General features: G+C 47.0%; 2 protein-coding genes across 2 annotated transcripts; one reads left to right on the top strand and one right to left on the bottom strand.

The window, feature by feature from the left end:
* Positions 1-7,121: 7,121 nt before the first annotated feature.
* On the bottom strand, positions 7,122-11,050 carry WFDC5 (WAP four-disulfide core domain 5). The gene is made up of 4 exons (XM_047069144.1): positions 10,966-11,050; positions 7,738-7,878; positions 7,522-7,662; positions 7,122-7,126 (listed from the first exon to the last, which is right to left on the bottom strand). The coding sequence occupies exons 1-4, from the start codon at positions 11,048-11,050 to the stop codon at positions 7,122-7,124; spliced, it is 372 nt and encodes a 123-aa protein (XP_046925100.1).
* A 12,437-nt stretch (positions 11,051-23,487) lies between these two features.
* Positions 23,488-24,628, top strand: PI3 (peptidase inhibitor 3). The gene is made up of 2 exons (XM_047067702.1): positions 23,488-23,569; positions 24,384-24,628. The coding sequence occupies exons 1-2, from the start codon at positions 23,494-23,496 to the stop codon at positions 24,626-24,628; spliced, it is 321 nt and encodes a 106-aa protein (XP_046923658.1). The 5' UTR covers positions 23,488-23,493.
* The last annotated feature ends 1,107 nt before the right edge of the window (positions 24,629-25,735 follow it).

Below are 25,735 nucleotides of genomic sequence, written 5' to 3'. Positions count from 1 at the left end.
CTTCCTCTGTCCCCCGCGGGGGAGGCCACATCGATCGCTGCCGGGGGAGGGAGGGAGGGAGACCGCGGGCTGTCGGAGGCGGTGGTTTCTATTCCTGACTCGATTGGGTGGAGATGGTGGCTGGAGACTGGGCCCAACAGCCAGGACATCCCCCTCCCCCCAGTCAGGGGCCAGGGGAGGAGGGGTCATTTAGGAGACTGAGGTGCCACTAGGGAGGGATTTCAGCCCGGGTTTTGCCTACAAAGGAACAACAGCAGTAATAATCCCTTCCTTAATTGCGCCCTTGACATGTGTAAGGCACTCTGCTTCAGGTGACTTATCCAAGTCCTTCCTGACACAGACTTGGACGAGGACAGATGAGGCTCAGTCACCTGCGCAGGTCACCTAGCTTGGTCTTGTGTCTCATGTCTTCCAGGACTGCAGGTGGGGCTCTGCCTTAGGGAGTTAGAGAAGGTGGCCTTATTCCCCGAGAGCCCCTTGGGGCTGTGAAGCTTGAAACAGATCATTTTGTCCCCCAGAAGTTCTGTCTCCCCCCTAGCTATGGGTCCCTGATTTCCACTTTCCAAGTGGGTTGATAGGGTAAAGGAGAACTGTGTCAGAGCTTTGTCAAGGTTATGTCATCCAGAGTGCCTGGCTGGCTCAGTCCATGGAGTGTGTGAGACTTGATCTCGGGTTGCAAGTTCGAGCCCCATGTTGGGTGTAGAGGTTACTTAAAAATACAGTCTTTTTAAAAAGAAAGATTATATAATCCACAAGCATTCATCAAGTGCCTACTGTGTGTCTGGACGGAGAGAGGGTGCTGGAGACTAGGATCTGGGTTCAAGAAAGGATTTCTATTTCACATATACTAATTGTTATTATTAATAATCATAATAACCAGCATTTTTTAAGACCTTGCCTTGTGCCTCGGGTCCTACAGGCCTCATCTCATTTATGCTGCAAAATGGATAGGTGCTATTATTATTCAAAGATAAGAAATGGAAGACTTTAGGACACCTGGGTGGCTTAGTCAGTTAAATGTCCAACTTTGGCTCAGGTCGTGATCTCACGGTTCATGAGTTTGAACCCTGCATCGGACTCTGTGCTGACAGCTCAGAGCCTGGACCCTGCTTGGGATTTTGTGTCTCCCTCTCTCTCTGTCCCTCCCCTGCTCACACTCTATCTCTCTCACGAAAATAAATAAACATTAAAAAATATTTAATAAAAAATAGGGGCACCTGGGTGGCTCAGTTGGTTAAGTGTTCGACTTGGGCTCAGGTCATGATCTTACGGTTTGTGAGTTTGAGCCCAGTGTCAGCCTGGAGCCTGCTTTGGATTCTATGTCTCTCTTTCTCTCTGTCCCTCCCCTGCTCTCACTCTGTGTGTGTGTGTCTCTCTCTCAAAAATAAATAAACATTAAAAAAAAAATCTTTAAAAAATTTAATGAAAGAGAAATGCAAGGCTTTGAGAGTGAGGTGACTCACTCCTAAGGTCATATGGCTAACTTCCGGGACCTCTAGAACAGACCTGTCCACTGAATAGTCTGTGAGCCACATATGTAACTTAAAATTTTCTGATAGCAAGGGGCGCCTGGGTGGCTCAGTCGGTTGAGCATCTGACTTCAGCTCAGGTCATGATCTTGCGGTTTGTGAGTTCAAGCCCCACGTCGGGCTCTGTGCTGACAGCTCAGAGCCTGGAGCCTGCTTTGGATACTGTCTCCCTCTCTCTCTGCCCCTCTCCCACTTGCACTCTTTCTCTCTCTCTCTCAGAAATAAATAAACATTAAAAAAAATTTTTAAATAAATGTTTCTGATAGCAACTTAAAAAATTAAAAACAGATGAAATTAATTTTAATAATATATTTTATTTAACGCACTATATTCAAATTAATATAATTTCAACATGGGATCGAAAAGAAATTACTAAGGAGGTATTTTATAATTTCATTTTTTTAAATGTTTATTTATTTTTGAGAGAGAGAGAGAGCATGAGTGGGAGGGGGGCAGAGAGAGAGGAAGACACAGAATCTGAAGCAGGCTCCAGGCTCTGAGCTGTCAGCACAGAGCCCGACGTGGGGCTCGAACTCATGGACCACGAGATCATGACCCGAGCCGAAGTCAGACGCTCAACCGACTGAGCCACCCAGGCACCCCACATTTTTGTTCTTGTACTAAGTCTTGGAAATCCAAGATATTCGTTTTTTATTGCTGTGTAACAAATTACAACAAACTTAGCAACTTAAAACAATAGAGATTTTGGGGCGCCTGGGTGGCGCAGTCGGTTAAGCGTCCGACTTCAGCCAGGTCACAATCTCGCGGTCCGTGAGTTCGAGCCCCGCATCGGGCTCTGGGCTGATGGCTCAGAGCCTGGAGCCTGCTTCCGATTCTGTGTCTCCCTCTCTCTGCCCCTCCCCCGTTCATGCTCTGTCTCTCTCTGTCCCAAAAATAAATAAATGTTGAAAAAAAAATTAAAAAAAAAACAATAGAGATTTATTATCTCACAGTTCCTCTAGGTCAGAAATCTGAGCACCTCATGGCTGAATTCTCAACCCAGGGTCTCACCAGGTTGAAGTCAAGGTATCAGCCAGGGCTGTGGTTCCCATCTGAAGTTCGGGGTTCACTTCTAAGCTCACAGATTGTTCATTTCCTTGTGGTTGCAGGACTGAGGTCCCCATCTTCCTGCTGGCTATCTGCTGGGGATCACTCTCAGCCTCTGGAGGCTGCCTGTGGTTCCTTGCCACATGGCGCCATGGGCAGTTCCCCGCATGGATGTTTGCTTTCTTCCAGGCAACCTAGTGTGTGGACTTCCTCTTCTGTGAGCAACCAGAGAGAATGCTCTGCTCTTAGACCATCATCTGCTTAGGACAGGCCCACCCAGGACAGTCTCCCTTTCCTCACATAACACATTTCACATGTTCCATCTACACTCGAAGAGGAGGAGGTTATACAGGGGGGAGGGTCACCGGGAATCATCACAGAATTCTGACTCCTATATCCACATACAGTACATCTCATTTGGAATAATCACATTTCACACACTCAGTAGCCTCATGGGGCCAGTGGCTGCCATACTGGACACTGCAGCTCTAGACTTTACCAGTTCAGTTCTTCCCTCAAAGTAAGAAGTTAGAGCAGGAAGTTCACAAACAACTTGCCCAATTCCCTCATTTTACCAACAAAGGAAATGAAGATCTGCAGAGAAGCAGGTCTCCCATTTCTTGGCCTAGTACTCTCTCTGCAGCCTTCACGGCCCCCACTTAGAGGTACCCTCTACCCCGGAGTTGGACCAGTAGCTTCCAAAAAGAGATAAGACAGACCTATTTCCCAAGGGCAGATGACACTGAATCTAGGATCTGGTTTCATCCCCAGATCATGTGGGAAGTAAATGGAGTGTTGGATGAATTCACCAATGTAGAGTGGGAAGAGGGTCATTATGGGCTTTTGAGGCTAAAAGAGGTATCCGTACCCATTACGTTGGGCTGTGCCCCAAATTCTCTTTCAGTCCTGGCCAGAAAGGGCCATCTGGATCCATGAGGCTTTACCCCAAAGAGTAAGTCTGATGTTGCATAAAGTGCAGAAACTTTTGTACTTAAGTAGACTCGGCACATCAGGCAGCTTCTAGAATGTGCCCCAGTGATGTCTGCCTCCTGGTATGCATGCCCTTGTGTAATCCCTTCCTCTTGAGCATGGATGGGCAGGATTTCCTGATTTGTCTGCAATGAGCAGAATATGGCAAAGGTGAGGGAATGTTGCTTCCAGGATTGAGTAACATAAGATTGACTTCCTGCTGGTTTTGGCGAAGCAAGTTGCCGTGCTGGAAAGGCAAGGACATGAGGGCAACTTCTGGCCAACAACCAGCTAGAAACTGAGGAAGTCAGTCCTACAGCCCTCAAGGAACTGAAATGCTGCCAACAACCTAATGAACTTGAAAGTGGATCCTTCTGCAGTCGAGACTCAGTGAGATACCAGCCCTAGCTGCTCATCTTTATTTCAGCTTTGTGAGACCCTAAAGCTGAGGACCCAACTAAGTTGTGCCTGGATCCTTGACCCACAGAAACTATGAAATAATAAATGCGTGCTGTTTTAAGCTGCTACATGGGTGATAATTTGCTACTCAGTGATAAACAACGAATACAGTGGGTTTGTGTCCTGCCTTTCCCACTAAATCTCTGTGGGATCATGGGCCCAGTGATGTCTCTCTCCTCTTGGATTCTCAGCTTCCTCATCTGTAAAATGGGAACAATGCCTGCCTTTCAGGAGCGTGGTGAGAAGTAACGCACGCTGTCGCTCCTCCGTGAACAACTCTTCCTGCCTTTCTTCACCCAGCATCTCAGGTACGATTCAACTTAGCTGCAAGAATACAAACCGAGCCTTGGTGGCTTAACTGGAGGGGAGGTGACTCTTTTCAGCAGTCCGGGTGCAGCTGTCCGTGAGTGGCACTGAAGACCCAGGCTCCTTGTCGCTTCCTCCTCCACTGTCCTCATGTGGCTCTCATCTTTGTAGCAGGTGAGGTCCATGCATCGCCCAGATCACCTCAGATCCCTTTTCCAGTTTTGTGCACACCGGCTCCTGGGATGCTTTCCCTCCTGACAGTTAGTATCTGAATCTGTCAACTGGCATCCTTAAGCCTCCTGCAGCTTGCTATGCCACACACAGGGAGAGCCTGGAGTGCCTGGGAATTTTTTTAAGGTTATTTATTTTGAGAGAGAGAGAGAGAGAGAGAGAGAAAGAGAATGTGCTGGGAGGGGGGGGGCAGACAGAGGATCCTAAGCAAGCTCTGTGCTGATAGCAGAGAGCCTGATGTGGGGCTCAAACCCAAGAACTGTGTGATCATGACTTGAGACGAAGTTGGACGCTTAATCGACTCAGCCGCCCAGATGTCCCTGAGGTGCCTGGGAATTTATGTCCTCCGTCCCATAGGTACTACTAACTGATGCCTGAGGGATACAGAGGCATAAATGCTCCAGCTCCCTTGCTCTGCGGGACAGCTCTGAAGAGTCACCTACCTCATCTCTAGACCCCCCTGTGAGACTTTGCTTGTTGTCACACCCTTACTGGCCTCCTTCCCTTTTTGGTACACTTCTCTGCTCCCAGACCCATTTTTCCTGGAACGTTTCCAAAGCATCACCATCCTGTGAACCTTCATCTAAAGATTTGCTTCCAGGGAACCCACTTCAGACAATCACTTATCTCAAAGGCTCTTCTTGTCAAATGGGAATAACAATGGCGACCTTTCTCAGGGTGATGGGATGGATGAATAAGATGATGGTTTAGAGTGTGAGGCATAGAATGGGCACTCGCTAAAGAGAAACAATCATTATCTGAATTCCACAAGCTCTCACTGCTATAGGTCAATAATGAACGCCCCCCTCCGCCCCCAGATCTCACTGGCTTCCTATCACAAACATTTATTTTGCTCTTCCAAGTTAGAGTCTTGACAGCTCCAGCCCAGGCCCCAGTTATCCTTCATCCTGAGACCAGAGGGCTTCTGGGCAAACGCTTCTCATTGCAGAGGGCAGAGGCTCCAAGAAGGCTGGTGCCTTGCCTTGAAATTGGCACACTATCACTTGCATCCGTGTCCCATCAGTTCCAGGGCCAAGCCCTAACTTTTTGGGCCACGGATGACCTCTCCCCCCACAGGGAAGCCATGGTAACGGTGGGGAGGGAAGAGGCATCTGTGGGCAACAGTACAATGTACCGTATTATCTGTTCCAAGCACCTGAATTTACAGATGGGGAGACTGAGTCCCAGAAAGACGGGAAATATCCAAACTCATAGATTATTCTCTTCCCTCTCCTCTCTTGGACTTCACCATGTATCCATACATTAGCATTTGCTCCTCTGGAGTCAACAGCTCAGCCATTTGAACCCCATGAGAAGGACTATGGCAGAGAGGAAGTAGAATCCCCTTTCCATCTTCCAAAGGGCAAATAGAATCCCTGAGTGGTGACTCACCTGCGACCACACTGCCAGGTCAAGGGAACAAGGAGAGAAGACCCAGGATTCCCAACTTAACCTGCACAGTTGACTTCCCAGCCCCAGATTCTCTTGGGACACAAGAAGAAACCCAGCAGATAAAACAGGGAGAAATCTGCCTGCCTCCTTCCCCTCCCCAAAGCAAATCCTGGGTGAATGGGACAGTCAGGAATCCAGCTGTGTCGGTCCAGGAATGTCCCTTAGCATGTCATTCCCTCATTGACCCCCTTCTCTGCCCTCTTAGGCCCTGACTATAGACCGGCCCTTGAGAAATCGAGGTAAATGAGGTATTGCCCAATGGGAGACACACCCTCCCCAAAATAACGACATCCCAACCATTCAAGCAACATTCCCCACATGGGCAGCAATTCGAAATGATCATAGGGTGTACCTGGGTGCAAAATTGTACAACTCAGTTACCCCAGGAGGGAGGTCACAGTTCTGAGATTTGTGTCTTTCACACATCTTTAACCCCCGCTCATCTTCATTTACAACAGAGACAGAGAGCAGCCTTGGCGGGTGGCAGCATTTAGGTAGAATTCAGTACCATTATTTAATACTGCGTGATCTGACAAGACCGACTTTAATGGAACTTCGCCATTTTCATTGCATCTGCTGTTACCGTTACATTTTATTTGAGGCAGTCATCCTGCATGTCCCATTTTATAGTGATGGTAGCAAGCTTTTCTTTGGAAATAAATTTATTTATATACAAAAGCGAGTCCACTTAAAGAAAAACATTAGATACATAGTACAGAGAGTACACAAGATATCGCAATGCTATTTTGCAGGCGTGGCGAAAGTTGTGGAAAGGGGTATGTGGCTAGGTAATGTCTGGAAAATTCTGCTAGAACATACCTTGGTGGTGGCTGGGCTGCCTGAGGGAGGGGCTAGGACCCCCGAAAAGAAGGGCCTATCTGAATTGGGCATTTTAGGAGAAACTGTATGAAGAAATTGTTGGTGGCACAGGGTGACAGGAGTCTATCTGTGCACCTCGACTCCCAGGAAGAGAAACGAGGGGTGGATGGGAAGTGACAGCAGATCAGTGCTCATCAGAAGGTTGGAACTGCCGCTGGCAGAGATAGTGCTGTCTGGGCGGGGTCCCAGGCTCCCCCCATCATCACCTCTTCCTGCTAGGAACCCCATCCTGAATATCCGAAACCAGAATTAGCCTGAGGAGAGAGAAGGAAAGGGTTACCCCACCCACCGTATGGCTCTGGGTTCTTTAGAAACTTTGATCCCCCACTCACCCCCTGTGCCCAGCCCTGGGCCACTAAGGCAGGACGGCCCACCCTCCTTCCCAAGGACAAACCAAAGTTCAGAGCTAAAAGTCTAGGGTTGTGGTCCAGGGGACACACAGCAAGGTCCACAAGAGAACGGAGGATGTCCGCTTCCTCCATGGGCCTGACGAGGACCCCTCCCATCCCACCCTCTTCCCCAGGTCTGGTGTGGGCAGCCCCAGGCCTCTGGGAAGGTGGGTATCCGGTTAGGCTTACGGAACTGGAAGAACGTCTAAGGCAGGGGCTGAGAGAGGGAAGACCCTGCCACGCATGCGCAGGTAGCGTACCTCGTGCAGGGCTGCGGCAGTCACGGCCACAGGCGCCCAGGCAGCAGCGCGCCGAGCCCTTGCAGTCTGAGTCCTGGTGGCACAGATGCTGTACGGGGCTGACGCAGCGCAGGCGGTCCTCCGGGCAGCTGCCGGGCTTGACTGCAACACAGGGGCCTGGCTGAGCCCTGCGTGTGGCTCGGGGCTCGGGCGCTCCGCAAGGTGGAGGACACTTACCTGAGATCTTACGGACACACTGGCGGAAGCAAGCTTTGTAGCAGCATTTCATCCTTGCGGGACACTGGCTGTCATCCACGCAGTGGTCAGGCACCGAAAGGAGGCAGGGCCCGTCGTCCGGTGGGCAGCCCCCAGATTTCTCTATAAGAGAACCCCCCGAATCTTGCAACTGGAGGCAGTCCAGAGTCACGTCATAAAGCACCCACCTGGGAATCACAAGGTCTGAAGTCTCTACCCCTTACTTCTTGCCTGTCCTTTGGCAAGTTTGTTTTTGTTTTTTAGGGAGGGGGTGGGTGGGTGGACTTGCTTTTACTTTTATTTAAAATTTTTATTGGGGTATAATTGACATAGCATTGTATTTGTTTCCGGTATACAACAAAATGATTCGATATTTGTATATATTGTGAAATGATCACATGTCTAGTTAACACCTGTCCCGACACATAGTTACACATCGTTTTCCTTATGATGAGAACTTCTAAGATCTTCTCGCTTGGCAACTTTCAAGTAAGCAACACAGTATTGTTAACTATAGTCACCAGGCTGTATGTTACATCCCCAGGACTTATTTCTCTTATAACTGGAAGTTTGTGCCTTTGAGTCCTCTTCACGCATTTCACCCACCTCTCACCCATGCCCCCTGGCAGCCATCAATCTGTTCTGTGTATCTATGAGCTTGTTTTTGTTGTTGTTGTTGTTGTTGTTGTTGTTTAGTTTTGATTTTTAGATTCCAATGTGAGATCATACAGTATTAGTCTTTCGCTGGCTGATTTATTTCACTTAGTGTAATGCCTTCGAGGTCCATTCACAGTGTTACAAATGGCTGGCAAGGGTTATGGTTTTTGGTTTTTTGTTCTTTTGTTTGTTTTTTACTGCGAGCGTCAGTGTTCCGTCTGTGCAATGGAAAACTGGACTCCTTCCTCCCGGAGCTGGTTTGAGACTCCAATGACATGAAGGATAGGAAAAATGAAGTTCAAAATCTACACCTGGGCCACCAGGCTGTGCCTGGTCTGGGGCTGCCCACCTCACTGTTCTCAGCCTCCACACCTTCCCGTTTGGGGCTCCTGCTCTGCTTCCAGCTGCTTCTCTTTTCAGAGCCGTGCTTCTGCTGTGCTCTGGTCTACACCCCACTCATCAGGTCTCAGCGGTAGGGAGACCCTACCTCTCCGGCCTCTGAGTAACCAGGTCAGCCCTGCCCCCCACCCCACACACTCCCAAAGGATCTTTCCTTCAGCGCTGTGACTCCGACTCTATTTGTCTCCTTCTCTCACTTGACTGGAGACTGTGAGAATACACCCCCACCTGCTCCTCTCACCATTAGGCTAAAGTACAGCCTTTAATGCAGAACACCAGTGGCTCAGCGACTATTTGAAAGAAAGGATTTTGAAGGGGGTCCAGCATCGCGACAATGTCAGCGGCTGCCAGCCTGGTGCATTGTCACACAGCCACAGTCAGCCACAACCGCACTGTGTGCTTGTCCTGTTCCAAGTGGCGTTGTTTCAGGGATCTGTATTAACTCTGACTTTAAGGTAGTCCTCAGACGGCTCTAGAATTTTTTGTCCCAGAGCTTATCCAGCCATTTTTCTTGTTAGCATTTTGGGCCATTTCCAGATGTCATGCAGAAGGCTTGAATCTGTACCTTCTTCCATTGAGAGGGAGAAAGCAAGGGTTGATAGGGCACTGACTGCCCAGACCCACAGGGCCTGGGCTAGGACTCTGAGTCCTCTGATGACCCACCCCTCTGCTCTGGCCACCATTGAGTCCTGTAGAGAGGATGGAGGCCAGTCCCAGGCCTTCATTTAGTCTAGCATCAGAGAAAAGGTGCAAGAGTCCCCAGCACCAGCTGGATCCGGTGCTGGGACTTTACCTTGTGTCTACCTCCCCCCTCCAGCTCCTGACTGGATGCTGGCCACACACACAGTAGGCACCTTGCTCACACAGTAAGTGCTCAAAACTGACTTCACTGGCTTGGATTGGGTTGTCTTATACTAAATTGCTGCCCCCTGCTGGAGAAAGAACAGCTAGTCTGTGAGGGAGGCCACTACTCGGATTAGTGCCTCTTCCCCAGGCTGGGAGTAGATGGGTGGGAAGACCTTGAGGTCTCTGGGGTAGCCTTGGGGAGTGAGCTGGGAGGAGCTGTCTGAAGTCAGAGAAGGAGCTCCCTGTGGGCTGGGGGTGAGGACCCTATTGTACAGCCAGGAGGGCTTCTAGGAGGAGGGACCAAGAGGTGAGACTTGAGGAACAGACAGGAAGAGAGGGTCAAGACTGGCATTTCAAGTGGCTCAGTTTGTCACCTGCAAAAGGGGGATAAAAATAGTCCTGATCTCTCAGCGTCTCAGTGAGGAGGAATGTGGTGAGGACACATGAATCCCAGCCATCAGGGGTCTGGCCTTGGAACTTGCTAGCATCCTTCCCTCCTCAGCCTGGGGTCTCTGAGCACTCTACTCTCCAAACCCTGCCTCTGAGGAAGGCACAAGTTAGAGTAGAGGGGGCAGAGAAGATGCAGGGAACTGCTCTCCAGGACCTGTTGAGGAGGGAACCTGTCCCCATTACTGTCTGCTTCCCCCAAGGCAGGGCCAGGGACGCACGGGTGTATGTAGGTCACAGTGTACCCGTCGCAGAAAGGCAGGAGGTGGAGACCTTGGCCAGGTGGGGAGGCACCTGTCTAGCTACTCAACAGCCCCATCCTCCCTCACCTGTTGACAGGTAAGCCCCAGGATTTTCAAGGAGGCTGGGGGAAAAGAGGGGTGAGGGCGGAGCTTCCTAACAACAGATCCCAGAAACCATATCCCTGCCCAGTTAGAGAGTCCCTTGCACAGATTGGGCTCTGGGACAGGAAGGACTCGAGAAAGACAGAAACAAGACAGGCAGGGGCCAGACCCGTCACAGCCTTGTTAGCAACAGAAGATGACAGAAAGGGTCATCTCGTTGCCATGGGGACCCACAGACCCTAATACCTCCATGGAGACATGGGAGAGCAGGTACAGACAAGTTTGCTCCCCCCACCGCAGAGACACAAAGGGATGTGTGTTCACCCATGTACAGGTACACAGACACACACATTGGCCATACCTAAACATACTTGTGCAGACACAGCAAAGGCTCACACACACACACACACACACACACACACACACACACCATTGCCTGCTTTCCCCAAACCCTCACTCTCCCCAGAGAGGTAGGAGCTGCCAGGTCCCCAGAGCAGAGAAACCTACCCACACTCACCTCCCTTCCTCCTGGCCAAGGCAGCAGGCAGCTGGCTCCCCAAAGTCAGGAGGGCCACCAGGAGGAGAAGGCCCCAGGCCCTCATGTTTCTGCTGCCGGCACTTAATAAATCCAGGGCCCAGGGGCCCTTAAATGAACTCCCGCAGCTCCAGGGAGGGTAGAGCAGCTGAGTCAGGGGAGGAAGGACAGGAGGTGGCTGGAATGGCACCTGTTTGCCTTGTCCTGGCCCCACCCCGTGCCCCAGAGCTCCAGTGCAAGGGCGCTTGTGCAAGAACCAAAGATAGGTGGGAGCAGGTGCTCGGTGTTGGGGGCCAGGATCCAGTCCTGCCTGTATTGCTGACTTGGGCTGTGATCTCAGGCAAGTCTGCTCCCGCTTCAGGCCTCGGTTTTTCTCATTCATCTAAAGGATGAAGGTTGTCGAGACAGACAATCCCTTTCCTGGCTCTCGAAGGTCTCGAAGCCCCAACAACGGCTTAGGCAGGAGATAGAGGTCGGCTTGGAATTGCAAGAAGGGGGTTGCAGAGTTCTGGATGCCTAGGGGGAATTGGGGTTAAGGTCAGGCAGGCACAGTGAGTGAGGGTAGCTCTGGCCTCTCCTGGGCTTCTCTGGACGGGAGAGAGAGAGAGATCTCCCCGCCTTCAGTGACGTCACCTCCAGTGGCCTCTGGTGGAACCGCCCTCTGCGCTAGGCTGGCTCAGCTGTCTGGGTGGACGTTTGTTTGGCTGAGGTTACCGGTTGCAGCAGATGTAGGTGGCTTTTGGGCCTCTTTCCCTGGCCCTGAGAGATCCTGAGCAAAAAATCATCAGAGCCAAGGACTGCACCTTAGATTTCACATTATTTGGCTCCTGCATTTGGTGGAAGAGGCACTGGGGCTCAGAGTCTTAAGGGGCCCCAAACAGAAACCCCCGTGGAACCATAGCATCTTACCAGGACCACAGGGGATCAAGGCCTTCCTCGTCACCTTCCCATTTGAAAGATGAAGAAACTGTAAGCCAGGGATGGGTGGAGACTGACTCAAGAACCCACAGTTAATTCCTAACTAAGGTGGGACTTCTGTCATTGCCTCCCCATGGTCCCCATCAGTTACCAGGCCTTGGGAGCAAGGTATAACTTCCATCTCACGCCAAGAAAGAAAGAGGATATTCCTTTCAACCCTCACAGTTGGGAAGTTCTTTGTTGGGTTTAACTAGAATCCCTCATGCTGTCTTTGAAGCTCTCAGGAAAAGAGGGAAGGGCCCTATGTTCTATGATGTGATGTTTCTTTTGGAATAGGAGAATTTTATGGGACTGGTTTTTTTCCCTGATTACGAACTACACATATATATTGAAGAAATGCTTTTTCAATTAAGATGATTTTGCAGACATTTTCCTGTGTCATGAAGTATTTTCCAATTTCATCATTTTTAATGATTACATGGTATTTTGTAAGACTGATATGCTAAAGCATATAGTTTCCTATCGTAGCACTTAGGTTTCCATTTTCTTCACTCAAATAAAGCCGTGACAGCAACCTTTGTGCATACATTTTGAATCATCTCTATTTTCTTTCTCTTTTTTTAAGTTGTCATTTTTTTAAGGTTTATTTTTGAGAGAGAGCGAGCACGAGTGAGTGAGGGGGAGAAAGAGAGAGAGAGAGAGGGAGAGAATCCCATGCAGGCTCCACGCTGACAGTGTGGACTGGAAGCAGGGCTCCAGCTCACCTGATGTGGGGCTCGAGCTCATCTGACGCAGGACTCAAACTCATGAACCATGAGATCATGACCTGAGCCGAAGTCAGATGCTTAACCAACTGAGCCACCCAGGCGCCCCCACATCTCTATCTTCTTAGGGTAAATTTGTCAAAGTAGAAATGCTAGGTCAGTCAAAAGGTATAAACTTCTAGGCATAAAATAAATAAGCCATGGGGATGTAACATATAGCATGGTGATTATAATTAATAATACGGTATTGCATATTTGAAAGTTGCTAAGAGAGTAGGTCTTAAAAGTTCTTATCGTAAGAAAAATGTTTGTAACTACATGTGGTGATGGACGTTAACTAGACTTATTTTGGTGATCATCTCACAGTACATACAAATATCAAATCATTACATTGTACATTGGAAGCTAATATAATGTTATGTGTCAATTATACCTCAGTAAAGAATCTCAAAACCAAAACCCAATTTTTAAAAACCCAAACAAGTAAATAACAAACAAAAAGAAACACCTGGTCAACAGCAGTGATCGCTTTTCAGGTTTGGAATACCCAGTCAAATTTCATTTCAGAAAAGATGTAAATGAGTGTGTGAGCAGCTGTTGTTCTGTAGCAGGAATCTCCTGCTTTTGTCTGCCTGGTATCTCTTCCTTTGGTGGAGTCATTGCTCCCCAGTCCTGTAATTCTGGTTGGCTGTCAATCACCAGATACTTCCCCTGCTACAGGTGAGGGCGTTTGACTCAGGCTTGAGTTAACTGGACTTTTCTCTTACCTGCCCACCCCTCCATTCAAATCCTGAATGGAGAAGGCAGTGTCATAAAGAGAACAGTCTAAAATTCAGTTGCTGTTGCTTGCGACCCAGGATCCTTAACAGATATACTCAGCAAAGAAAGACAGGATATTAAGAGAGAAGTATATAAAACCTTTACCAATGGAAAAGTATCCCATTCTAATTTACCTTTCCCTGAAATTGGTGACAGCATTTCTTCATATGTTTATACTGACCAAGTGTATTTCCTGTTTTTATGCTTTGCCCACTTTTACTGGGAATACATTTATTTTTATTATTGAGTTGTAAAAGCTGTTTGCATATTAGGGACACTACTAAGGTGTCATACGCAAGAGGCAGTATGGTAAAGTAGGTAGCCAATGTAAACTGAAGTCAGGCAGACCTGGATTTGAATCCAACTGCCACCAGGTTCTAGCTGTGTGACTTTGGACAAGTCACCTAACTTTTTTTTTCTTTTAATTGTAATGTTTATTTATTTTAGAGAGAGAGAGAGAGAGACAGCACGAGTGGGGGAGGGACAGAGAGAGGGAGACACAGAATCTGAAGCAGGCTCCAGGCTCTGACTTGTCAGCACAGATCCTGATGCAGGGCTCGAACTCACGAACCCTGAGATCATGACCTGAGCTAAAGTTGAACGCTTAACCGACTGAGCCACCCAGGTGCCCCAAGTCACCTAACTTTTTTAAACCTCAGTTTACTTTTCTACAAAATAGAGATAATATTTATTTTACAGGATCGTTCTGAGGATTTAATAAGATGAGCTTAATAAACACTTATTTTAATCCCATCCTGCAAATGTTTGTTTTTTTGGTTTTGCTTTGCACCAAAGTTTTATTTTATTTTTTAAAAGTTTTTACTTATTTATTTTGAGAGAGAGAGAAAGTGCGAGTCGGGGAGGGGCAGAGAGAGAGGGAGAGAGAGAATCCTAAGCAGGCTCCACACCGTCAAGCGCAGAGCCTGATGCAGGGCTTGAACCCATGAACCGTGAGATCATGACCTGAGCCAAAGTTGGAAGCTTAACCAGCTGAGCCACCCAGGCACCCCTGGACCCAAGTTTTAAATTTGGGGGGTAGTCAAACCAGTCTTTTCATTTGTATTTTCTCCCTTGGTTTTTATGCTAAAAAAAAAAATCTTTTTGATTCTGATGTCAGATATTCACTATATTTTCTTATAATTCTCTTGTGTTTTTGAAAAACATGTTAATTCTTTAGTCTATTTGACATTTATGTTGGTGTGGCATGTGACATATGGAAATGCCTTTTTTCTTAGGTTATTAAGCAGCTGACCTGGTGTCATTTAGTGAATAATTCAAACTTTTGCCATTGATTGGAAGTCAGAACTTTATCAAAAACTCACATCTTATATGCAACAGGGGCCGTTTCTGGGTTTTCTATCCTCTTTCCTTGGCTATTTATTCCTAAGCCAGTAATACTTCTGTAACTGTTGCTTCACAACATTTTAGTGACCGGTAGCATTCATTACCCTTTGTTAATCTACATTTTCAATTGTCCATCACACAAGGATTCCATTCTTCCCTAGGACCCTAATAATTTTTTAAGTTTCAAAACCAAATTTGTTTTTTGCTAAACATTTTACCATAACAATCTTCAAAGCTACCAAAAAGAACAGTAAGTGCTTTTACGAAGCCCTGTATACCCCATCACTTATATTCAGCGATTACCAGTTTTCCCAGCTTTGTTGAGACATAATTGACGTATAATATTGTGTAAGCTTAAGGTGCCCAGTGTGATGATTCGACACACATACATATTGCAGAAGACTTACCACGATGAGATCAGTGCATCCTCTGCCTCACACAGTTACAATTCTGTGGTTGTTGTTATGGTGAGAACATTAAGGTGTTTCTCTTTTTCTTTTTTTTTTTTTTATTGTATTCACGGGAGAAGATGAATATTAACTAACCCTATTGTGGTGATCATTTCACAATATACATAAAGCAGACCATCATGCTGTGCACTTACACTGACACGGTGATGTATGTCGATGATTTTTCAGTAAAACTGGGCGGGGGAAACTCCACTTTATTCATGTCGAATTTCTTTCTATTGATTTTTTTTTTTTCAAAAGGAGTTTGTTTTATTCTTAGTAGGGGAGTTGATGTATTCAGACCCCATAATATCAGGGCTAGTCTGGCCCTTTGCATCCAAGCCCCTCAAGTCCAATGAAAAACAAAACAAAAACAAAAACTGAGGCTCAGAGAGAGAAAGCTATTTGCCTGAGGTCATCCAGCAAGTTGGGGGCAAAGCCGAGACTAGAAGTGACTTTCCAGGCCAGTGTTTTCTCCGCAACATTCAGTGTGGCTCCTGCTGGAGCTTTGGCCTTCCTTGGCGCTTGCTTGGAACTGAGTGGTGGGACTGGTACGTAGATGGCAGAGCCTTGAGGTCCTCCAAGGCTATCTAGGAACCCCCTCCCTGCTTTAGGCTCCTGTCACCCCCCAAGTCTGTCCTGCCCCAGTAGGGGTGTCTAGGGGGGACTGCTCACTCTAGTAAATCACTCTAACGTGTCAGAGACAGGGTGTTTCACCTCCTCATGGAGCGCCAGTGGGGACAGACTCTCAGGCTCTAACAGCAGAGAGAGGGACCTCCCAGTGGCAGCTACAACAGGACTTTCCTGCTATTTCTGGAGCACACTTGGGCGCTGGGAGTCCATAGAGAAAGGAGGGAAGGGGGCTGCTGAGTGGGCCTCACATTTGTCTGGTGAGATGGCAGGACTGGCAGAGCTGGGAGCTGGGGAGAAAGTGGGTGTGCGGTGGTGCGGGTTGAGGGGGTGGGGAGCTGCCTGGAGGGAGGGATTTCCGGATGTCCCAGGGTCAGTGCGGAAACCTCGCTTTCTTCTGCTCCCCATGTTAGTTTCTGTGCATGAGATAAAACAGCCACCTCCCCCAGTCTTCACTGAGTGGTCCCGCGTGGGAGAGAGATGAACCGTGTTGTTCAGCCAGGCCCAAGCTCTGGGTTATCATATCTCAAATCTTTGGGATTGTTCATGCTGCACCATTTTATATTCTCAACAGCAATGTACAAGGGTTCCAATTTCTCCACATCCTCGCCAACACTTGGCATTTTCCATTAAGAAAAATATTTTTAGGGCACCTGGGTGGCTCAGTTGGTTGAGTGCCGGACTCTTGATTTCCACTCAGGTCATGATTTCACTCTTCGGTTCGTGGGATTTAGCCCTGTGTCAGGCTCTGTGCTGACAGATTCTCTTTCAATCTCTCTCTCTCTCTCTCTCAAAAAAAAAAAATAAACTTAAAATTAAAAACAAATTATAGTCAGTCTACAGGGTGTGAAGTTGTATCTTGTGATTTGGGTTTGCGTTTTCTTAATAGCTAATGATGTTGAGTACCTTCTCACGTGCTCATCAACCTTTTGTCTATCTTCTCCAGAGAAAAGTATATTCTAGTCTTTTGACCATGTTTTAAAATTTTTATTAATTTTTTAAATATAATTTATTATCAAGTTGGCTAACATGCAGTGTGGACAGTGTGCTCTTGGTTTTGGGGGTAGATTCCCGTGGTTCATCGCTTACATACAACACCCAGTGTTTATCCCAACAGGTGCCCTCCTCAATGCCCATCACCCATTTTTCCCTCTCTCCCACCCCCCCCATCAACCCTCAATTTGTTCTCTGTATTTAAGAGTCTCTTATGGTTTGCCTCCTTCCCTCTCTGTTTGTAATTATTTTTTCCTCTTCCCTTCCCCTATGGTCTTCTGTTAAGTTTCTCAAGTTCCACCTATGAGTGAAAACATATGATCTCTCTTTCTCTGACTGACTTATTCTACTCAGCATAATACCCTCCAGTTCTATCCATGTTGCTGCAAATGGCAGGATTTCATTCTTTCTCAACCACATCTTCTTTATCCATTCATCAGTTGATGGACATTTAGGCCTTTGACTATTTTAAAATTGGGTCATTTATCTTTTTACTGTTGTTGGATACTAGGCCCTTATCAGATGCCCGAATGGGAAATCTTTTCTCCCATTCTGCGGGTGGTCTTTTCATTATCCCGATAGTGGCCTTTGATGCGCGGAAGTGTTGAACTCTGTTGAAGCTTATTGTGTTTTAAATATCCTTCATCTTGAAACTATTATATGTAAAAAGCAATCAACGAGCTTACTCTTTTATCTACCTTCCTTCCCCTCTTCCTCCTGTTGATGGAAGTTTTACTGTTTATATGTTTTCGCAGCATGGCATATTTACATACTGTTTGTTACCACTTTGCCTTAGTCTTATTTCCGCAGTTAAAACGTCCAGTGTTCAAATGAGATACCACCTCACACCTGGCAGAATGGCTCACATTAACAACTCAGGCAACAACAGATGTTGGCGAGGATGCGGAGAAAGAGGAACCTGTTGGCACTGCTGGTGGGAATGCAAATTGGTGCAGCCACTCTGGAAAACAGTATGCAGGTTCCTCAAAAAATTAGAAATAGAACTACCCTATGACCCAGAAATTGCACTACTAAGCATTTATCCAAGGGATACAGGTGTGCTGTTTTGAAGGGGCGCATGCACCCCAATATTTATAGCAGCAATGGAAAGAGCCCAAATGTCCACTGATGGATCAACGGATAAAGAAGATGTGGTATCTATATACAATGGAGTATTACTCGGCAATCAAAAAGAATGAAATCTTGCGATTTGCAACTACATGGATGGAACTGGAGGGTATTATGTTAAGTGAAATTAGTCAGAGAAAGACAAAAGTCCTATGACTTCACTCATATGAGGACTTAAGAGACAAAACAGATGAACACAGGGAAGGGAAACAAAAATAATATAAAAATAGGGAGGGGGACAAAACAGAAGAGACTCATAAATATGGAGAACAAACTGAGGGTTACCGGAGGGGTTTTGGGAGTGGGGGATGGGCTAAATGGGTCAGGGGCAGTAAGGAATCTACTCCTGAAATCATTGTTGCTCTATATGCTAACTAACTTGGATGTAAATTTAAAAATAAATTAATTAAAATTAAAAAATAAAGATAAAATAAAATGTCCAGTGTTCAACATGAGTCATTTTGGTAATTCCTACAAACCTTCTGGGTCAGGTATATCTCATCCCTTAGAACGCTCAGGAAAGCTCTTGGAAACAATTTTCCTTGAGTTCTTGCATGCTCAGAAATATATTCTTATAGCCTTTTTACTTAACAGACAGATTAGCTGTGTAAAAAATCCTCAGTGCATACTTTCTTTCAATTTGGCTCTGCTCTTTTCGGGCTATCATTTAAACTGATTAACTCGGATTTTGGATTTTTTGAGGGGTGTTGGCTTCCTAAGGACTTCTATTTTCTATCTTTACAGTCTAAATACTTGACTTGCATGCCTTTTGTGTTTTCCACGATGTGAACTTTCAATATGTAGACACAAGCCTGCTTTTATTTCAGAAATATTTTCCTCAATTACAGTTTTAAATAATTCTTTTATTGGGGCGCCTGGGTGGCGCAGTCGGTTAAGCGTCCGACTTCAGCCAGGTCACGATCTCGCAGTCTGTGAGTTCGAGCCCCGCGTCGGGCTCTGGGCTGATGATGGCTCAGAGCCTGGAGCCTGTTTCCGATTCTGTGTCTCCCTCTCTCTCTGCCCCTCCCCCGTTCATGCTCTGTCTCTCTCTGTCCCAAAAATAATAAATAAACGTTGAAAAAAATAAATAAATAAATAATTCTTTTATTTTGTTGTTTTGGTTTTCTTCTTTGTGGGACTTGATTTATATGTCTGTTGGGTTTCTACTGACTTTTTTATACTTAAGGCTTTCTCTGTAATCATTTTAAAGCTGTTTTTAATTTTTATTTTGTGTTCTTTGCTTTCCTTATTTTCCTTCCTTAGTTTTTATTTGTGCGTTATTTTTCTCCTTGTCTTCAATTTCTTTTCTGAGCTCCGTCAGATTTCACTTCACATCTTCCTGCTACCTTGCTATCGCTTCTTTGAATTTCTATATTTCTGCTTTATGTGGTTCTTCATACTTTCAATTTGTTTCAGTAATTTTCCATGTTCATTTTAGAATATCCATCTTTTCAGTTTTGTGGTGGCATTTTACTTAGGACTTTTAAAATCCCATTTTAACGTATATATTTTTGACATTTTATTTATTTATTTTGAGAGGGAGAGAGAGCACGTTAGCGTGTGCAGGGGAGGGGGGAGGGCAGGGGGGGAAGGGCAGAGAGAGAGGGAGAGAGAGAATCCCAAGCAGGCTCTGTGCTGTCAGCACAGCAGGGCTTGAACCCGCAAACTGTGAAATCATGATCTGAGCCAAAATCAAGAGTCAGATGTTTAACCGACTGAGCCACCCGGGCACCCCAAAATCCCATTTTAAATGTTTTTAAGTTTTGCGACTCATTTCTGCTTTCAAAATTAGTATTTTTGTATGGCTTATGTGATTTCCAAATTTCTTTCTTATTTTAAAATCACTAGATTTTCAAGGACCAGCTATTGAAAGGAATATAGTAGGAGCAGGGGTACGGGTGTAGGGGGTTGGGAGGGAGTATGGGGGGTTAGCAAGGGGGTTAGAAGGGGTTTCTTAGTTTCTTAGCTCAAGGGCTCCCTCCTCCGTTGCTACAATAATGGGCAGTTCCTTAAATACTTGGGCTTTTCCCGATTCTTATGTACTGGTCTGAAACAAGAGGCCTCCTACCATCAGCCATGGCCAGAGAGATACTGCTCCGGTGTTTCAAGATGATGACCTCTCTCCTCAATACGTCTCCTCCTTCTCCCGGATGCATTTTCTTATTTTTTTTCTGTCGACACCTCCCAGCACTGTACCTTACCTTTCTTGTTCTCAGCCCTGCTCACCTCAACTTCCCACTCAAGGTGCACACTCTTCCTTCTAGGAGGTGAATATTTGCTGATGTTTGGAAGTGTAAGTAGGGGATGGACCAGGGGCATGAACAGTGGCAGGAGAAAAAAACGAGTGGATGGTGGCATGCACTGTTCAGTGTCTTCATCGACGTGCATTTCAGCTGCTCCCAGCATGCTTTCCTGCAGCAGTTGGAAATCCAGTGACTATGTGTCCCAGACTCTTTCATCTCCAGGACTGCAGATGTGATTCAAGTTCTTACAATCAAATGCATTCATACAATAGCTGGATTCTTCTGCTTGAACTACCTGGACTGATTTCTTTCCACTGCATCTGAATCATACCCGACACACACTATTATATTTTTACATTATGACACTTATATTTTCAGCACCCCTTATTAACATTGGCACCAATGGTTACATGTGTATATTCCATATATATAGTTTATTTAGATGTTACTGTCCGTTATACTCTTTTCTTCATTCACGTGTTTCCTTGAATTCTTTTTTCCTTTTTTAAAAAAATTTTTATTTAATTTTGAGAGAGAGACAGAGCACGAGTGGGGGAGGGACAGAGAGAGGGGGAGACACAGAATCCAAAGCAGGCTCCAGGCTCTGAGCTGTCAGCACAGAGCCCGAAGCTGAGTTTGAACCCACAAACCATGAGATCATGACCTGAGCCGAAGTCAGCTGCTTAATCAACTGAGCCACCCAGGCGCCCCTTGAATTCTTTTTTTTAATTATTGATGATAATTTTCTTTGATATTTTAGATCACAACAGTGACTTTTTGTTGTGACAAGTGAAAAACTGAGAAACTAGTATGTATGATGGAAAACCTAGTTGGGGCGCCTGGGTGGCGCAGTCAGTTAAGCGTCCCTCTCTTGATATCAGCTCAGGCCATGATCTCATGGTTCGTGAGTTCAAGCCCTACATCAGACTCTGTACTGACAGCATGGAATCTGCTTCAGATTCTCGCTCTCCCTCTCCCCTTTTCTCTCTCTCTCAAAATAAATAAATACACTTTTTAAAAAAAGGAAAACTTACTTATCTTGCTTTTTCCTATTCCCATCACAGTGATGTAAGCAATGTTAATAGGGTAGCATATATTCCTTCATAACTTTCTCCTCTTTCCTACATAAATAAAGCCATGCATAGCAGTTTTATGTGTTTCTACCAAAGTATTATCAAACACATATGTTACCCTCTAACTTGTTTTTCTCTGTTAGTAGGATTTCGTGAACATTGCTAGGATTCAGTAAACAGAGATCTAGTGATATTCATGCCTTTTCTATTTGTAAGTATAATAGGATCACATCAGACATGATGAGTTTTTTGGTGAAACAATACTTTTTTGTTTCTTTTACTTACCTTTTTTTCTTCTCCTATCCTACCTTCCTAACCTCTATCCCTTCATCAACTGTTTGGTGAACCTCTACTAATAGGACGTGCAGCCTTCTTAATAGAACCATAGCCAGATTTGTTTAATATAACTATATTAAGAACACACTCTCACTATGTGCAAAAAACCCCAAACAATAGGAGGTAATGTCCAGGTAAGACGAGGAAAGGACAGTGGCCTGAGCTGTTCTGAGCAGGTCTTAGCATGACATTAAAGTTTTCATTTGCACACCATGTCACAAAGGACCTTTCTCCATCATATGTAAAGAGTGCTTAAAAATGAAGAAGAAAAGGGCTAATGAATCTATAGAAAAGTGAGCAAAGGAAAAGAAGCTTTCAGAAAAAGAAACGTCAGGGGCTCCTAAAATGTGCAAACGTCAGGGGCTCCTAAAATGTGCAAATGTGAGAGATGCTAACTAAAGCCATCAGTAAAGTATCATTTCTCACCTACCAGACTGAGACATTAGTCTCATCCCCACATCAGACGCCCCATGTGTGCCTGGAATGGCACAGGACGTGTCGCCCACTGCCGGTGCGGGTACAAAATGGTACAGCCCCCACTGAGCGAATTAAGCCAAGATTGTAAAAATTTCAAAAGCACTTAAAAAATGGTAACTCTAGGAGTCGATGGATATGTTCATGAGCCTGGTTGTGGTAATCGCTTCACAATGTACACACACGTGAAACATCATATCGTACACATTAAATAAATATAAAATCCATTTGTCAACCGTACTGCACTATGCCAGGAAAAAATTTCAAACGCATTTAATCTTTGTACTAGCAAATCTGCTTCTGGGAAGCAAGCTTGCAAGTTAATGCAAAAAGTCACATGTGTATTTTGTAATAGTAAAAGACTGGAAACCACTTGAGAGAGCGACAGGTGTGGGTTTATGGAAAGTGAAGATAATTCGTAAATGATTTACCCCGTAGCCTTGGAAACGCATGTGCGCGCGTGCGTGCACACACACACGCACGCACGCGTGCGTGCACCCACCCACCCCCACACACTCACACACCCCAAGGGAAATCACCAATCAACCCAAGTACTAGCACATTATCAGAAACCAAAAACTTAAACCAACCTGAGTACTTTTCATCCATCCAAAACGTCTCTTCCCTCACTTCCAGAGTTAACCACGATCCTAAATTTCGTGTGCATATAGCTTCCTCATTTACATCTACCCCCGAGTAAATGAGTTTTACCACATATCTAAGTACGCCTAGACAATCTATTGAGCCTTAGACACAAGCGTGTAATTCAAAATATTTTCTTGTGAGACTTGAATTTTTCACCCAGCATTAGTTTGATTAGAGTCGCTCTGTGAGATCTAGAATCCCGCCTTCCCTATTACTTTCGTAGGGCGTCTCAGAGACTACCCGTTGAAATAACAAAGTGAGGTGATTTGTCGTTAGACTTGCAAAGCAAATTTCCCTTCAACAGTTTTTCTCAGGGCCAGGAAGGCATGAAAGAAAAGCCTTGATGCTGGGAGGGGTGAACAGTTAGGATGGATCTGGGTGGGGCCCGCAGGAACAGGAGTAATGGGGGAACTCAGAACACTGGACCTGCCAGCCAGCCCTGCTTCTCTGTGAGAAAGTGGGACAGCTCCCAGGCTGATGTGACATGGTATCTGCCATTTCTCTTCTGTGAACAATCCTTGGGGAAAGTCCCACGGCCCCTCCCAGGATAGGGGTGGATACTTCCTGGTAGAATTAAGAAAATGTAGGTCTTGTGCCAGAGACAAGCACAGGCCCGCCCCCTGGCTCCAGGCCACGCTGGACAGCATAAAACGGGCTGGCCTCAGCTCTTGGCCACACGCATCCTCCTGACATCATGAGGCCCAGCAGCTTCTTGGTCCTGGTGGTGTTCCTTATCCTTGGGACTCTGGCAGCACAGGCGGCTGTCATAGGTGAGTAGACAAATGGCCTGGGTGAGGCTGGATTGGGCCCTGGCAGGGAGCACTCTGGGGCAGCAGGCAGGCTGGATCGCATGCTTTGGTCTGTGGCTGCTTCCGCTGTATCCAGAGAGAGCAGAAGTTGTCCAGTAGAATCATGTGCTTACAATGCTAAGACTGAGCTATCAGGACCATTGCCGGACAAAGCATGGCCATGTGGCGTTGGCCTCAGGGGTTGATAGCTGGGCAGAATGTGCAATAAAGTGGGGAACCCCAGGGATCTGGGCCTGGGTGTGGGGTTTGCCTGTCTGCCCCCAGAAAGCACCTGAGTAATCAGCCTCTAAAAGGAGGTTGCATACCAACAAGACCTCAGAAATCCTGTCGTTTGAAGACGCCCATTTTACCAAGGAGGACATTGATTGTCCAGACAACCTCCAGAGCCAGGAAGGAGCTCAGGGCTCCTGGTGTATGTCTCAGGGCTCTTTCCCCACCCCCCAAGTTGCCTCAGAGATGACAATGTGTCCTTCTCACCTCTGGAAGTCACCCCTGTCTGGCCTCTCCTCCTGAGAGGACTTGTCATGGAGGGCGGGGGGAGAAATGGATACCCAAGGGAACCGTGGTCCTGTAGACCCTCTCCCCAAAGCCCAGAGCACAGCTTTCCTAGGGCACAGACCCCAGCTAGCCCAGATGACCCTGCCCCATCTCCGGCCATGGTTTGGGAAACACGGCAGAGAGCAGTGGTTGGACGAAGAGGAAAGACTAGATAGTGAAGCAGGCGCCCTGGGTCTAAATGTGGCTACATTTCTTCTTTCAACCGTTCCTCCTAAAGGGCAAGGCACAGACAAAGGTCGTGTTCTGGTCAAAGGACAAGATCCGGTTAGAGGTCAAGATCCAGTCAAAACCAAAGATCTGCTCAAAGTTCCAGTGTCCACTAAGCCTGGCTCCTGCCCCAACATTCTGATGCGGTGCGCCATGATGAACCCCCCTAACCGCTGTTTGAGGGATACCGAGTGCCCCGGGGCCAAGAAGTGCTGTCAGGGCCCTTGTGGGCTGGCCTGCTTGGATCCCCAGTGAGGTGAGAACCTGGTGGAGCAGGAGGAGACCCCAAGGGCACAGAGAAGGCTGAGCAATGGGAATGAGCCTGGGTGGGTGAGAGGGAGGCTGTGGAGAGGGGATGGAGGGACTGAGGCTCTTTGAGCCTGTAACTGACGACCTGAGAGGGCCGTCACGTGGACGGGATCCTGCCCTCCACTGCCTCTGAGTGCTTTGACCTGCCGAATCACTTCTCTGGTCCTCTTCTCTCCCGGCCAGGTGGGGCGTGTCCTTGCTGCCCCTGTGAAGTCCCCAGGGCTGCTGGCCCCCGCCCTGTCGCACCACCCTCTCCGGCCAGCGCATTCTCGCTCTCATTCAGGATGCCCAAGACCGGACTTGGCTGCTTCTCTTGTTGACTTTGCAATAAAAGACCACTTTCTGCTCCATTTGCTTCTGGCTCCCATGATTTTTGTGCTCCTGGAAGCCCCAGGGAAATGGGTGAGGGGCTGAGTGTCCCTCCCCTCAGCGGGATGTGAAGGAGAGCAGGGGTGGAAGAGGCCCATTCCTAGGGCTTCATATGAGAACTCCACTAACTGACCCCACAACTGGAGTCTCCATTTCATTAGGGGATGCTGCCTTTTGCCTAAGACCAGGGAATAAAAAACAAAAGGTTGCACAGACAGCAGGCAGTTTCTTTCCAATCGACCCCACATCCTGACCCCGCTACTGCCAGCCCGCCAGTGTGACCAACCAGCTCCAGTGGCCCTCCCTCCTTTCCTTTCTTGTTCCCCACGGATCTTCTCAAGAGGCCCTAGAGAGACACTGGAAATCCCCTCTTGCTCACCTGTCCGTGCCTGAGATGCCTCCATTAACCCATAATTCCTCTGGGTTAAGCCATACCCTCCCCCAGCTTTCTATTTTAAGATGTGAATGAGGAGACAAGACGCACTAAGTCCTTGATCCTTTAGTGTGGACGGTGAACAGTGTCCTCTGGAGACACACAAGGTGGGGGCAGGCAGACTCAAGTAGTGCAGATCGTGGATGGTGCGTGTTAGGCGAACTTGAATGACCTCATGGCTCTGCTGTTGACCCACCTGCTCCACTGCCCTTGAACAAGGAGGCTCTCACAGAAAGAGGATAATTCGGGCT

This window comes from Lynx rufus, unplaced genomic scaffold (genome assembly GCF_022079265.1).
Source record: "Lynx rufus isolate CCGP_SWC_20201006 ecotype Redwood Valley unplaced genomic scaffold, mLynRuf1.p SCAF_8, whole genome shotgun sequence".
In the NCBI taxonomy this organism is placed as follows: Eukaryota; Metazoa; Chordata; class Mammalia; order Carnivora; family Felidae; genus Lynx; species Lynx rufus.
Note: the sequence above shows the minus strand (reverse complement) of the source record. Positions and strands in the feature narration are given on the sequence as shown.